The sequence below is a fragment of the Oncorhynchus keta genome, chromosome 25, assembly GCF_023373465.1.
Source record: "Oncorhynchus keta strain PuntledgeMale-10-30-2019 chromosome 25, Oket_V2, whole genome shotgun sequence".
Classification (NCBI taxonomy): Eukaryota; Metazoa; Chordata; class Actinopteri; order Salmoniformes; family Salmonidae; genus Oncorhynchus; species Oncorhynchus keta.
This window is the reverse complement of record NC_068445.1, coordinates 26,022,032-26,037,281: the sequence shown is the minus strand read 5'-3', so window position 1 is coordinate 26,037,281 and position 15,250 is coordinate 26,022,032. Positions and strand designations below refer to the sequence as shown.

The 15,250-nt window shown below is 44.0% G+C and overlaps 1 protein-coding gene across 1 annotated transcript in view; it reads right to left on the bottom strand.

Moving 5' to 3' along the window:
• The window catches only part of LOC118358451 (autism susceptibility gene 2 protein), a 498,631-nt gene that overhangs the window by 12,625 nt on the left and 470,756 nt on the right, over positions 1–15,250 (bottom strand). Inside the window, 3 exon segments of the mRNA XM_052479010.1 lie at positions 2,772–3,031; positions 9,906–10,165; positions 14,758–15,175. Of these exon segments, the coding sequence (XP_052334970.1) occupies positions 2,772–3,031; positions 9,906–10,165; positions 14,758–15,175 (938 nt within the window).

Genomic DNA, 15,250 nt, shown 5'->3' with positions numbered 1-15,250 from the left:
CAGCTTTGGATAATTAAGGCTCGGTATTTCATCTTTAAACAATTAATGATATTCTTTTTCCTAAGAAGACAGAGGGGAAAATAGATACTCAGTGTTTCCATTTGGCAGGGCCAGCTGCCTGATGGCATAGAACAATGAACCAATACAGAGGATTCATCATTTCATTCATTACAGCTATTAGCCAAGGGCCGTTACATAGTTGAAATGACATGGAGTGCTCACAGTGAGCACAGCTGGACCGATCCAACTGCACACGTCATGACAAACACTAAAAAACGACCACAACATTACTCCTGTCTCTCTAAACAAGCCGTAAAATGAAAGTGAAACAGCAATGTTGCTGGAGGGAGGAGAGGAGAGAAAAAAACCAACAAAACAACATGGGTTAAGTAAAAACACAGTCTCAATAAAACAGAATACATTAACAGTCTTAAATCCCATTGTAACAACAATGCATCAGCCACAACATACAGATGTGAGTGCACAAAGCCATATAGCATTAGCAAGATGAGGAAATAACTGAAGATGAAAAGAGACAAACAGAGTGCTATAAAGAAAGCCTGGCTGCCATATAGAGGAATGAAGGGATCAGCTGCAGGCAGAAGATAACACATGCTTTTTGACAGAGATTTACAATCTAAACTAAACAGTCTCCCTGACTGCTTATCAGATAGCTGTACACTGTATGTACATAAGCTAAGCCCTTTTTCCTGGCGTTTCTAACGTACAGGGATCATGTTAGATTCCACAAAGCAAAGCAGCAAAGCCCCATGCTCTAAATGGACCCTAGCCTAGGGGTCATGACATGATAGATTATATATATTACACTAATGCTGAAAGGGCATAAATGGGAGTCGTGTCTGAATGGATTTCTCAGATTGCTATTGCTTTCCAAATGATGGATGAATAATCCTAACTTTTCCAGGGAACATTTTTACGATTTAGAGCTGCCAATGTTTTGCCCCTGGCTGACTCGATGGCTGACTCTATGGCTGACTCTATGGCTGACTCGATGGCTGACTCGATGGCTGAATCTATGGCTGACTCGATGGCTGACTCTATGGCTGACTCGATGGCTGACTCTATGGCTGACTCGATGGCTGACTCTATGGCTGACTCGATGGCTGACTCGATGGCTGACTCTATGGCTGACTCGATGGCTGACTCGATGGCTGAATCTATGGCTGACTCGATGGCTGAATCGATGGCTGACTCGATGGCTGAATCGATGGCTGAATCTATGGCTGACTCGATGGCTGAATCTATGGCTGACTCGATGGTTGACTCGATGGCTGAATCTATGGCTGACTCGATGGCTGAATCTATGGCTGACTCGATGGCTGAATCGATGGCTGAATCTATGGCTGACTCGATGGCTGACTCGATGGCTGAATCTATGGCTGACTCGATGGCTGACTCGATGGCTGAATCGATGGCTGACTCGATGGCTGAATCGATGGCTGAATCTATGGCTGACTCGATGGCTGACTCGATGGCTGAATCTATGGCTGACTCGATGGCTGAATCTATGGCTGACTCGATGGCTGAATCGATGGCTGAATCTATGGCTGAATCTATGGCTGACTCGATGGCTGAATCGATGGCTGAATCTATGGCTGACTCGATGGCTGAATCGATGGCTGACTCGATGGCTGACTCGATGGCTGAATCTATGGCTGACTCGATGGCTGACTCTATGGCTGACTCGATGGCTGACTCTATGGCTGACTCGATGGCTGACTCGATGGCTGACTCGATGGCTGACTCGATGGCTGACTCGATGGCTGACTCTATGGCTGACTCTATGGCTGACTCTATGGCTGACTCGATGGCTGACTCGATGGCTGACTCGATGGCTGACTCGATGGCTGACTCGATGCTGCCTGATGACGGTTAAAAAGGCACTGAAGCTATTATACATGATCAAAACAGTCCGAATGACGTCACTCCCTTTCATCTGGAATGAAGTCATTGAGCGTAACCACAGGCTTTGAATTTGTCATTGCGGAGCATTAGCCCCCAGTGCATGGCAGTCACGCCACACATCTGTTGGAAGGCCCTTTTGTTTCTGGTACATGGCAGGGAAATCAGAACATTCAAAAACATTTCAAACACATCCATATGAAAACAATAAAAACACTCCCTTCAATAGGTCTCCTTTGTCCCAGAGCAAAAAATGTCATGTTCATCGAGAGAATGATGGATACATTGAATCAACTGTACTGACGTACGTCGTTTTGGGCAGGCTTCCCTTGTGTTGTAAAGGAAAGGGGCATATAGTGAGCTTTGTGCATTGTAATGCTTTCGAAGCTCAGCCCTCTATATAGGCTAATGCACATGTAAAACCCTGGTCCAAAAGCATAATGTCTATTATTATATACTGTAGTATTATATGCAGCAGGCGCCTGTGTTATGTCTGGTTTCAGCACTGAGGATGAACCACTACAAACATGTGTACTGTGGCGGGGAGATGACGGCTTAGTTGGAGCCTTATTATGGGGCTGTAGTGATGACTTGAGGTGCCCCTGCCTCCTGTTCCTCAACTCTCTGTAAAAACGCACTGTTAAAGTGTCCCTGTGACAGTATGCAAAAGACCAAGAGACCCAACCAGCAGAGTGGGGAATGGATAGCAAATGTTTGGGTGGGGGAGGAGGGCAGGCTCTGGCCCTATCGGTTGGGAGGAGGGTGAGCGTTTGGCAATTGGGGTGACTAGGACGAGGAAGAGGAGGGGGTTTGAGCTTTACTTATATGGGAGCTTTACTTATCCTCACATTTCTGGCTGGGGTACGCACCATGGGGGGTGCGGTGGGCGGAGGAATGATGGTGGCCGGGGGCAGACTGGGCGGGAAGGGCTTGAAGGTGTGCTGGTGGGTGTGTTGGTGCTGATGCATGTGCTGGTGTTGGTGAAACTCTCCCCTCAGGAGTGACACAGGGGCCAGCGGGGACCCCGTGGAGGACGGCCCCCGGCTCCACCCCTCTGAACTCTGAACCAGGAAGCGGTTGTTCAGCTCCTGCCGCAGGAGGTCATGCTCTGCAAGAAAGGAGAGCGAGAAAAGGGGGGAAAAGGGAGACACAAGAAAGGCACGGACGCCAGTCAGTTTTAACAACGGGTAGAAGAGAAGAAAGAATAGTCACCTGGCATTCTCTGTTTCTCCAGCTCATGCTGTGAGGGTTTTCTACGTGAGGACTCATTGGGGGTGGTAAGAGAGTTGCCTGTGACAATGTGCCAATCAGAATCCCCGAATGAGGCTGGCAATACATGATTGGTTGGTTGAATGATATCAACAGGCTGGTATCTAAAGACAAGAGAGAACCAAGAGTCACCTCAGCAGAAAACACAGCAGACTCCCTCCACTAATGCTACATATCCTAGCTACTACTATTACCTTAAATGTCTATTACCAGTGCTTGACTTGGGCAGAAGCTCACCGGAGCTGAGTACCCGGCATCTCAAATGTTCTACTGCTTAAGCTCCTGCTCCTCTTATAGAATATTACTTCAAAAGTATTATGGAGTTCCTGCACCTAAATATAAATTGTACCGGCACCCAAATTGAGTACCGGCACCTATTTCAGTTCAGTCCAAGTCAAGCACAATACACACTAAAAGAGTATCAATAAATAATAATCACAACAATCACTTCTCTTACACAGAAATAAAATCATATGAAGATACAATTCTGCTACATTTGACATATTACAAAAATATGTAAATATTACAAGATTAACATAATAGTAGAACTAAAAGTCAGCTTCAATATGAACATCTTAAGTCTTATCTAACATGCCCTTCCTCTGACTTGCCATAAAAGAACAGTTAGCTGACAGCATGCAGTGTACACGGACGAGAAAATATCCTCTGGCATTTCACTTAAAGCTATTCTTCAGCCCAGATTACTCAAATCAAATCACATTTTATTGGTCACATACACACGGTTAGAAGATGTTAATGCGAGTGTAGCGAAATGCTTGTGCTTCTATTTCTGACTATGCAGTAAAATCTAACAAGTATTCTAACAAAGTCACAACAACTACCTTACACACAAATGTAAAGGAATGAATAAGAATATGTATATATAAATATATGGATGAGCGATGGCATAGGCAGATGCAGTAGATGGTGTTGAATACAGTAAACACATGAGATAAGTAATGTAGGATGTAAACATTATTAAAAGTGGCATTATTTAAAGTGACTAGTGATACCTTTATTAAGTCTGTTTATTTTAGTGGCCAGAGATTTGAGTCTGTATGATGGCAGCAGCCTCTCTATGTTAGTGGTGGCTGTTTTGCAGTCTGATGGCCTTGAGATAGAAGCTGTTTCAGTCTCTCGGTCCCAGCTTTGATGTACCTGTACTGACCTCGCCTTCTGGATGATAGCGGGGTGAACAGGCAGTGGCTCAGGTGGTTGTTGTCCTTGATGATCTTTTTGGCCTTCCTGTGACATCGGGTGCTGTAGGTGTCCTGGAGTGCAGGTAATTTGCCCCAGGTGATGCGTTGTGCAGACCGCACTACCCTCTGGAGAGCCTTGAGGTTGAAGGCGGTGCAATTGCCGTACCAGGCGGTGATACAGCCCGACAGGATGCTCTCGATTGTGCATCTGTAAAAGTTTGTGAGTGTTTTAGATGACAAGCCACATTTCTTCAGCCTCCTGAGGTTGAAGAGGCGCTGCTGCGCCTTCTTCACCGCGCTGTCTGTGTGGGTGGAACATTTTAGTTTGTCCGTGAAGTGTACGCCGAGGAACTTAAAACTTTCCACCTTCTCCACTACTGTCCCATCGATGTGGATGGGGGGTGCTCCCTCTGCTGTTTCCTGAAGTCCACGATCATCTCCTTTGTTTTGTTGACGTTGAGTGAGAGGTTATTTTCCTGACACCACACTCCAAGGGCCCTCACCTCCTCCCTGTAGACTGTCTCGTTGTTGTTGGTAATCAGGCCTACCACCCTTAGTGACGTTTTCAAACGTGATGATTGAGTTGGAAGCGGGCCTGGCCACACAGTCACAGGTGACCAGGGAGTACAGGACAGGGCTGAGAACGCACCCTTGTGGGTCCCCAGTGTTGAGGATCAGCCGGGAGGAGATGTTTTTTCCTATTTCACCACCTGGGGGCGGCCAGTCAGAAAGTCCAGGACCCAGTTGCACAGGGCGGTGTCGAGATCCAGGATCTCGAGCTTAATGACGAGTTTGGACTATGGTGTTAAATGCTGAGCTGTAGTCTGTAGTCAATGAACAGCATTCTTACATACGTATTCCTCTTGTCCAGATGGGATAGGGCAGTGTGCATTGCGAAGGCGATTGCATCGTCAGTGGACCTATTGGGGCAGTAAGCAAATTGGAGTGGGTCAAGGGTATCAGGTAGGGTGGAGGTGACATGATCCTTGACTAGTCTCTCAAAGCACTTCATGATGACAGAAGTGAGTGCAATGGGGCGATAGTCATTTAGTTCAGTTACCTTAGCTTTCTTGGGAACAGGAACAATGGTGGCCATCTTGAAGCATGTGGGGACAACAGACTGGGATAGGGATTGGTTGAATATGTCCGTAAACACACCAGCCAACTGGTCTGCGCACGCGGCTAGGAATGTCGTCTGGGCCGGCAGCCTTGCGAGGGTTAACACGTTTAAATGTTTTACTCACGTTGGCCACGGAGAAGGAGAGCCCACGGACTTTGATAGCGGGCTGAGTCAGTGGCGCTGTATTGTCCTCAAAGCGAGCAAATAAGTTGATTAATTTGTCTGCGAGCAAGACATCGGTGTCCACAACGGGATGGTTTTCTTTTTTCCTGCCACATACGTCTTGTGTTTGAGCCGTTGAATTGCGTCTCTACTTTGTCTCTATGCTGACACTTTGCTTGTTGTTAAAAGCAGTGGTTCACACTTTCAGTTTCGCGTGAATGCTGCCATCAATCCGTGGTCTCTGGTTAGGGAAGGTTTTAATGGTCACAGAGGGAACGACATCTCCGATGCACTTGCTAATAAACTCGCTCACCAAGTCAGAGTATACGTCAATGTTATTCTCTGAGGCTATCCGGAACATATCCCAGTCCATGTGATCAAAGCAATCTTGAAGCGTGGAATCCAATTGGTCAGACCAGCATTGTATTGACCTGAGGCATTTAGGTTCTGTCTATAGGCTGGGAGCAGCAAAATGGAGTCATGGTAAGATTTGCCAAAGGCAGGGCTTTGTATGCATCACGAAGTACGAGTAGCAATGATCGAGAAAGCTACCAGCTCTTGTCGCAGATTCGGTATACTGATAGAATTTAGGAAGTATGGTTCTTATGTTAGCTTTGTTAAAATCCCCAGCTACAATAAATGCAGCCTCAGGATGTATAGAGTCCAGTGAAGTTCTTTTAGCGCCAACGAGGGATCTGCTTTGGGGGTGAGGGGGATATATACGCGGCTGTGACTATAATCGAAAATAATTATCTTGGAAGATAATGCGGTCGGCATTTGATTGTAAGGAATTCTAGGTCGGGTGAATAAAAGGACTTGAGTTCCTGTATGTGGCTGTGATTACACCATGAGTCGTTAATCATAAGGCATACACCCCCGCCCTTCTTCTTACCAAAGAGATGTTTGTTTCTGTCGGTGCGATGCGTGGAGAAACTGGGTGGCTGTACCGACTCTGACAACATATCCCGAGTGAGCCATGTTTCCGTGAAACAGAGAATGTTACCATCTCTGATGTATCTCTGGAAGGCAACTGGTGCCCTAACTTCGTCCACCTTGTTATCTAGAGATTGGATATTGGCGAGTAATATGCCCGGAAGCGGTGGATGGTGTGCTCGCCTACTGAGTCTGATCAGTAGGCCGCTCCGTATGCCTTTCCTGCGGCGACTGCGTTGTTTTGGGTCGGCCTCTGGGATGAGATCACATGTCCAGGGTGGAGGTCCGAAGAAAGGATTCGCTTCGGGAAAGATGTATTCGTGGCCATAATGATGGTAAGTTGACATCGCTTTTATATGCAATAGTTCTTCCCAGCTGTATGTAATAACACTTGAGATTTTCAGGGTTAACAAATAAGAAATCATTAATAAAAAAACAAATAACTGCATAGTTTTCTAAAGACCTGAATCGAGACGTCCATCTCTGTCGGCGCCATCTTGCATGCAAGAACTAACAAAGGAGATCCATGTTTTTTGCCAAATAAAACCAGAACACAAATGAGAAATTGCTACCATTGATAAAAAGTTGTACTTGGAGTAATATGGAGGGGCATCAACATTTTTAAAATGCCTTTATCATTTGTAATGGGATAATACATTAGAGTCGTATATACCCATTATTCCCTCCTTTACTGCATGTGCAATTGTAATAAATTACTTCACTTACCAGATCATAAAATGATAATTGAATGGTTACAGGTAATGAACTATGTAGTTCAACTAAACTCAGCAAAAAAAGAAACGTCCCTTTTTCAGGACCCTGTCTTTGAAAGATAATGCATAAAAATCCAAATAACTTCACAGATCTTCATTGCAAAGGGTTTAAACACTGTTTCCCATGCTTGTTCAATGAATCATAAACAATTAATAAACATGCACCTGTGGAACGGTCGTTAAGACACTAACAGCTTACAGACCGTAGGCAATTTAGGTCACAGTTATGAAGGACACTAAAGAGGCCTTTCTACTGACTCTGAAAAACACTAAAATAAAGACGACCAGGGTCCCTGCTCATCTGTGTGAACGTGCCTTAAGCATGCTGCAAGGAGGCATGAGGACTGCAGATGTGGCCAGGGCAATACATTTCAATGTCTGTACTGTGAGAAGCCTAAGACAGCGCTACATGGAGACAGCTGATCGTCCTCGCAGTGGCAGACCATGTGTAACAACACCTGCACAGGATCGGTACATCCGAACATCACACCTGCGGGAACAGGTACAGGATGGCAACAACAACTGCCGAGTTACACCAGGAACGCACAATCTATTGCTCAGACTGTCCGCAATAGGCTGAGACGCTGGACTGAATAGTAGTAGTCCTGTTATATGGCAGGTCCTCACCAGACATCACCGGCAACAACATTGCCTATGGGCACAAACCCACCGTCGCTGGACCAGACAGGACTGGCAAAAAGTGCTCTGCACTGATAAGTCGCGGTTTTGTCTCACCAGGAGTGATGGTCGGATTCACGTTTATTGTCGAAGGAATGATTGTTACACCGAGGGCTGTACTCTCGAGCGGGATCGATTTGGAGGTGGAGGGTCCGTCATGGTCTGGGGTGTTGTGTCACAGCATCATCACACTGAGCTTGTTGTCATTGCTGGCAATCTCAATGCTGTGCGTTATAGGGAAGACATCCACCTCCCTCATGTGGTACCCTTCCTGCAGGCTCATCCTGACATGACCCTCCAGCATGACAATGCCACCAGCCATACTGCTCGTTCTGTGCATGATTTCCTGCAAGGCAGAAATGTCAGTGTTCTGCCATGGCCAGCGAAAAGCCCGGATCTCAATCCCATTGAGTACTTCTGGGACCTGTCGGATCGGAGGGTGAGGGCTAGGGCCATTCCCCCCAGAAATATCCGGAAACTTGCAGGTGCCTTGGTGGAAGAGTGGGGTAACATCTCACAGCAAGAACTGGCAAATCTGGTGCCGTCCATGAGGAGGAGATGCACTGCAGTACTTAATGCAGCTGGAGGCCACACCAGATACTGACTGTTACTTTTGATTTTGACCCCACCCCTTTGTTCAGGGACACATTATTCAATTTATTTAAGTCACATGTCTGTGGAACTTGTTCAGTTTATGTCTCAGTTGTTGAATCGTGTTATACAAATATTTCCACGGTAAGTTTGCTGAAAATAAACACAGTTGACAGTGAGAGGACGTTTATTTTTTTGCTGAGTTTAGTAATTGAATGACATTTTGCTGTAGCTTGGTGGTAGTTGAACTAAATTCCAATCTTGGTATTGTTTTTACTAGTTAATTACATTTGACCATGTACAGTAGTGGTGTAGTTAACTACTGGAACTACACACTACTTTTTTTGCCAAAATAAAATATAGGTGGGTAGGCAAGAAATTCCTTTCTTTTTCGGCATCAGACCTGCCTAATTCTCACTTGAAACATAGTTTTTGTGTTTAATAGGCTAAATTACACATTCTGTTAACATCTGACTCCAGAGTGATCTGTTCTTGCAATTTGTAGTCTATGACATTTCAGATTTAGATATGATAATTTCCCACTAAGTAGTTTGGGTGTGGTGAACAAATATTTCAACATCACTTTAGTTAAGTAAACTATATTTTTCTTAAGGGAAGCTTTAGTGTAGCTCAACATATTCCATTGAGAAGTAATTGGTTGCTTGGTAAACTATATTTTCAAAGTAGCTTCCCCAACACTGGTTTCAGGTCAATGTAACCTGGCATGTTAACATCTACTTAATATCACATAATTAACTTTTATTCCCTCTGTACTTGGATGTTTTTATTGTACAGTTGGGTTTACATTTCTGCAACAATTGACTTTAAAATCACATTAGATTGTTACTTTGGCTGAATTGCTACTTAATGTTACAGAATAGCCCTTTGTTCTCAAATGTCCCATTAGATCATTACCATGACCTATTATTACCTCTACTACTTGTTATTTTATACTCTTACATTTATTATATTGATTAATGTTCTGCTTTGTTGAGGGAGCTAGCACATAAGCATTTTGCTTCACCTTTTATACCTGCTGTAAACTGTGTATGTGACAAATAAAATGTGATTTGATTTATTATTAATTTATCAAGCAAACAGGTCACAAAAAACTATAGAGCAAAGTCTAAGTAAAACATATTAGTACTACAAGGAGAATACACACATAGCTGAACGTGTCCAGTTTCTACACTCTCGCCGCCAAGACAGGCAGACGGACTAGCCTTGCTACCAGAGATGTAAGGAGGGCAATCTTACCAGGGTAGGCGGTGCCAGCAGGGTGCCCAGGGACCACAAGACTGTTAGTGGGTAAGGTCGGAGGTGGCGGCAGTGTGGCGGGGGTTGCGAACATGGCCGGATGGCGATGGGCCGGGCTTCGCAGGGAGGAATAGTGTGAGGTAGAGAGGTTGGCTATGGACAGAGGCAGGGCCGGGGTGGAGGAGGGGAGGCTGCTCAGGTGGTGTGGTGAGGGGGGCAGGTGGTGGTGTTTGGGGAGGCCTGCGCTGCTGCCGCTGTGACTGTAGAGAAGACAGAAAGACCAATGAGTTATATACAGTTGAAGTCGGAAGTTTACATACACCTTAGCCAAATACATTTAAACTCAGTTTTTCACAATTCCTGACATTTAATCCTACTAAAAAAATCTTAGGTCAGTTTATTTTAAGAATGTGAAATGTCAGAATAATAGTAGAGAGAATTATTTTTTTCAGCGTTTATTTCTTTCATCACATTCCCAGTGGGTCAGAAGTTGACATACACTCAAATAGTATTTGGTAGCATTGCCTTTAAAATTGTTTAACTTCACAAAGGTAGGGGGCACTATTTTCAACTCCGGATGAAAAGCGTGTCCAAAGTAAACTGCCTGCTACTCAGGCATAGAAAGCTAGGATATGCATATAATTGGTAGATTTGGATAGAAAACACTGTTAAAATAATGTCTGTGAGTATAACATAACTGATTTGGCAGGCGAAAACCTGAGAAAAATCCATCCAGGAAGTGGGATTTTTTAAATGTTTGTAGTTTTCTATTGAATGTCATTACATTATCCATTGATTTAGGACTCAAATTGCACTTCCAATGGCTTCCACTAGATTAGAAATGGTTTCAGGCTTATATTCTGAAAAATGAGAGAGTAAGACCACTCTGAATGAGTACACCTACAGTGTCCCAGAGGTTTTTCATGCGCACAACTCAGAGCGCGCCTTTCTTGTTTACCTTTTATATTGATGACGTTATTGTCCGGTTGAAATATTATCGATTATTTAGGCCAAAAACAACCTGAGGATTGATTATAAACATCGTTTGACATGTTTCTACAAAACTTTACGGATACTATTTGGATTTTTCGTCTGTCTGTTTGACTGCGTTTGAGCCTGTGGATTACTGAACAAAACGCGCAAACAAAACTGAGGGTTTTGGATATAAAGAGGGACTTTATCGAACAAAACAAACATTTATTGAGTAAATGGGAGTCTTGTGAGTGCAACCATATGAGGATCATGAAAGGTAAGTGATTAATTGTATCGCTATTTCTGACTTGTGTAACTCCTCTACTTGGCTGGTAACTGTTTGTAATGATTTGTCTGCTGGGCGCTGCTCCAGTTTCAACTGTTCTGCCTTATTATTATTCAACCATGCTGGTCATTTATGAACATTTGAACATCTTGGCCATGTTCTGTTATAATCTCCACCCGGCACAGCCAGAAGAGGACTGGCCACCCCACATAGCCTGGTTCCTCTCTAGGTTTCTTCCTAGGTTTTGGCCTTTCAAGGGAGTTTTTCCTAGCCACCGTGCTTCTACACCTGCATTGCTTGCTGTTTGGGGTTTTAGGCTGGGTTTCTGTACAGCACTTTGAGATATCAGCTGATGTACGAAGGGCTATATAAATACATTTGATTTGATTTGATTTGCTGGGCGCTGTTCTCAGACAATCGCATGGTATGCTTTCGCCGCAAAGCCTTTTTGAAATCTGACACCGTGGTTGGATTAACAAGAAGTTAATCTTTAAACCAATGTATAACACTTGTATCTTTTATGAATTTTTATAATATTTCTGTTTTTGAATTTTGAATGTATTGGAGTGTCATGGCCACTCCAATACATTGACTTTGTTGTCCTTAAGCCATTTTGCCACAACTTTGGAAGTATGCTTGGGGTCATTGTCCATTTGGAAGACCCATTCGCAACCAAGATTTAACTGATGTCACGAGATGATGCTTCAATATATCCATGTAATTTTCCTCCCCCATGATGTCATCTATTTTGTGAAGTGCACCAGGCCCTCCTGCAGCAAAGCACCCCCACAACATGATGCTGCCACCCCAGTGCTTCACGGGTTGGGATGGTGTTCTTCGGTTTGCAAGCCTCCCCCTTTTTCCTCTAAACATAACGATGGTCATTATGGCCAAACAGTTTATTTTTGTTTCATCAGTCCAGAGGACATTTCTCCAAAAAGTACGATCTTTGTCCCCATGTGCAGTTGCAAACCGTAGTCTGGCCTTTTTATGGTGGTTTTGGAGCAGTGGCTTCTTCCTTGTTGAGTGGCCTTTCAGGTTATATCGATATAGGACTTGTTTTACTGTGGATATAGATACTTTTGTACCTGTTTCCTCCAGCATCTTCACAAGGCCCTTTGCTGTTGTTCTGGGATTGATTTGCACTTTTCTCACCAAAGTACATTCATCTCTCGGAGACAGAACGCGTCTCTTTCCTGAGCGGTATGACGGCTGCGTGGTCCCATGGTGTTTATACTTGAAAATGAACGTGGTACCTTCAGGCGTTTGGAAATTGCTTCCAAGGATGAACCAGACTTGTGGAGGTCTACAATATTTTTCTGAGGTCTTGGCTGAGTTCTTTTGATTTTCCCATGATGTCAAGCAGAGGCACTGAGTTTGAAGGTAGGCCTTGAAATACATCCACATGTACACTTCCAATTGACTCAAATGATGTCAATCAGCATATCAGAAGCTTCTAAAGCCATGACATCATTTTCTGGAATTTTCCAAGCTGTTTAAAGGCACAGTCAACTAAGTGTATGTAAACTTCTGACCCACTGGAATTGTGATACAGTGAATTATAAGTAAAATAATATCTCTGTCAACAATTGTTGAAAAATTACTTGTGTCATGCACAAAGTAGATGTCCTAACCGACTTGCCAAAACTATAGTTTGTTAAACTTCTTAGGGCTAGGCCCCTTTTTTCTCCACTTCCTGTCTGAATGACGTGCCCAAAGTAAACTGCCTGTAGCTCAGGCCCTGAAGCCAGGATATGCATATAATTAGTACCATTGGAAAGAAAGTTTCTAGAAATGTTAAAATAATGTAGGAGAATATAACACAACAGATATGGTAGGAGAAAATCCAAAGAAAAACCAACCAAAATTCTTTTTGAGGGACCATCCTCAAATTATTGAAAATGAGCTCCCTGGATGCAATTCCTATGGATGCAATTCGTGTTTGGGTGCACTATGAAGACATTATGCACCTGCTAAAATCGGTTTCCTATTGAACATACTTCTTTCCGTAAGAAATATTATAGTTTGACTACATTTTAGGGTATCTGAAGAGTAAATAGAAACGTATTTCGACTTGTTGAAACAAAGTTTAGGGGAAGATTTTTGGATTTCTTTCTCTGCATGTTAAAAGAGTGGATTACTCAAATCGATGGTGCCAACTAAATGGACGTTTTGGGATATAAAGAAGGATTTTATCTAACACAATGACAATACATGTTATAGCTTGGACCCTTTGGATGACAAATCGGAGGGAGATTTTCAAAAAGTAAGTGAATATTTAATCGTTATTTGTGAATGTATGCAACCTGTGCTGGTGGAAAAATATTTTGATGTGGGGGGCTGTCCTCAAACAATCGCATGGCATCTTTTCGCTTTAATAGCTACTGTAAATCGGACAGTGCAGTTAGATGAACAAGAATTTAAGCTTTCAACCGATATAAGACACTTATATGTACATAAATGTTTAAAATCCATATTATTTATGATTATTTATTGGAATTTCGCTCCCTCCAGTTTCACCGGAAGTTGGGACCCCTAGTCCTAAGAATTAACAATACATTTTTGGAGTGGTTGAAAAACAAGTTTTAATGACTCCAACCTAAGTGTATGTAAACTTCTGACTTCAACTGTAGATTCTGGTTCAGTGAATTTGAATGGGTTTATTACATGACTGGAAGCTGTGTCTATGAATTCTGAGAATGTATGTGTATATGTGATGTGCTGATCTGAAATTCCATTTTGAGTACACAAGATAACGACTAATGTTTTAGCTTTGATTAATTCAGCCTGTTTTGAGGATGAAATTGGGTCATTAGACGATGTCACCTAGGTCATATTTTCGAACATTAGATAGCACATTGTAGCCAAACTACTTTCGAGCTATCCTGTTATCCTTTGATAAATACGTGACTGATCAGTGCAAGGGGAAATCAACACGCTATCTGACGTAAGTCAATGAGGTATTGTATCATATCATATCAGCAAGGTATAAAGTATAAGAAGACTGCTAGGCAGAACTAAACAGAACCAGATCATGTAAGAGAGCTAGGCAGAACTAAACAGACCCAGATCATGTAAGAGAGCTAGGCAGAACTAAACATACCCAGATCATGTAAGAGAGCTAGGCAGAACTAAACAGACCCAGATCATGAAAGGGAGCTAGGCAGAACTAAACAGAACCAGATCATGTAAGAGAGCTAGGCATAACTAAACAGACCCAGATCATGTAAGAGAGCTAGGCAGAACTAAACAGACCCAGATCATGTAAGAGAGCCAGGCAGAACTAAACAGAACCAGATCATGTAAGAGAGCTAGGCAGAACTAAACAGAACCAGATCATGTAAGAGAGCTAGGCAGAACTAAACAGACCCAGCTCATGTAAGAGAGCTAGGCAGAACTAAACAGACCCAGATCATGTAAGAGAGCTAGGCAGAACTAAACAGAACCAGATCATGTAAGAGAGCTAGGCATAACTAAACAGACCCAGATCATGTAAGAGAGCTAGGCATAACTAAACAGACCCAGCTCATGTAAGAGAGCTAGGCATAACTAAACAGACCCAGAGCATACGGATAAGATGTGGTCCTACTGTACCTGATGTCGTGCAGGCTGTTGTACTGCAGTGGGTGATGCTGGTGATGTTGGTGGCTGATGAGAGGCCTGGCGTGGTGTTGGTGCTGGGGGAGAGGGAGCGAGACAGGGACCCGGTGTTCCTGGAGAGGGTGGGGCTGGGCCCTCAGCAGGGGAGGGGTGGGGATGGGCAGTGCCCGCTCTGACTCTCTCTTGATGAGGAGGGGGGGCGGGGAGGAGAGCCGCACCCTTGGGTGGGGCTGAGGGGGGGCTGCCGCGGTGGCAGAGGGGGCAGGGGAGCCCGTAGGCGGGGAGGCCGGGGTGGGGCTGGACACACGCGGAGTGAAGGACACCTCGTTACTCTGCTCCTGGCTACGCTGGAGCCCTGATACTTTGGCCGAGCTGACAGCCTTGGACTCTGGATTCTCATTCGTCGTCACACCTGCAGAGGCAAAGAGACAAGGAACGTTAAGGGAGGATGTAGATATACCATTGCCTGGTGTACTGAAAAAGCTGG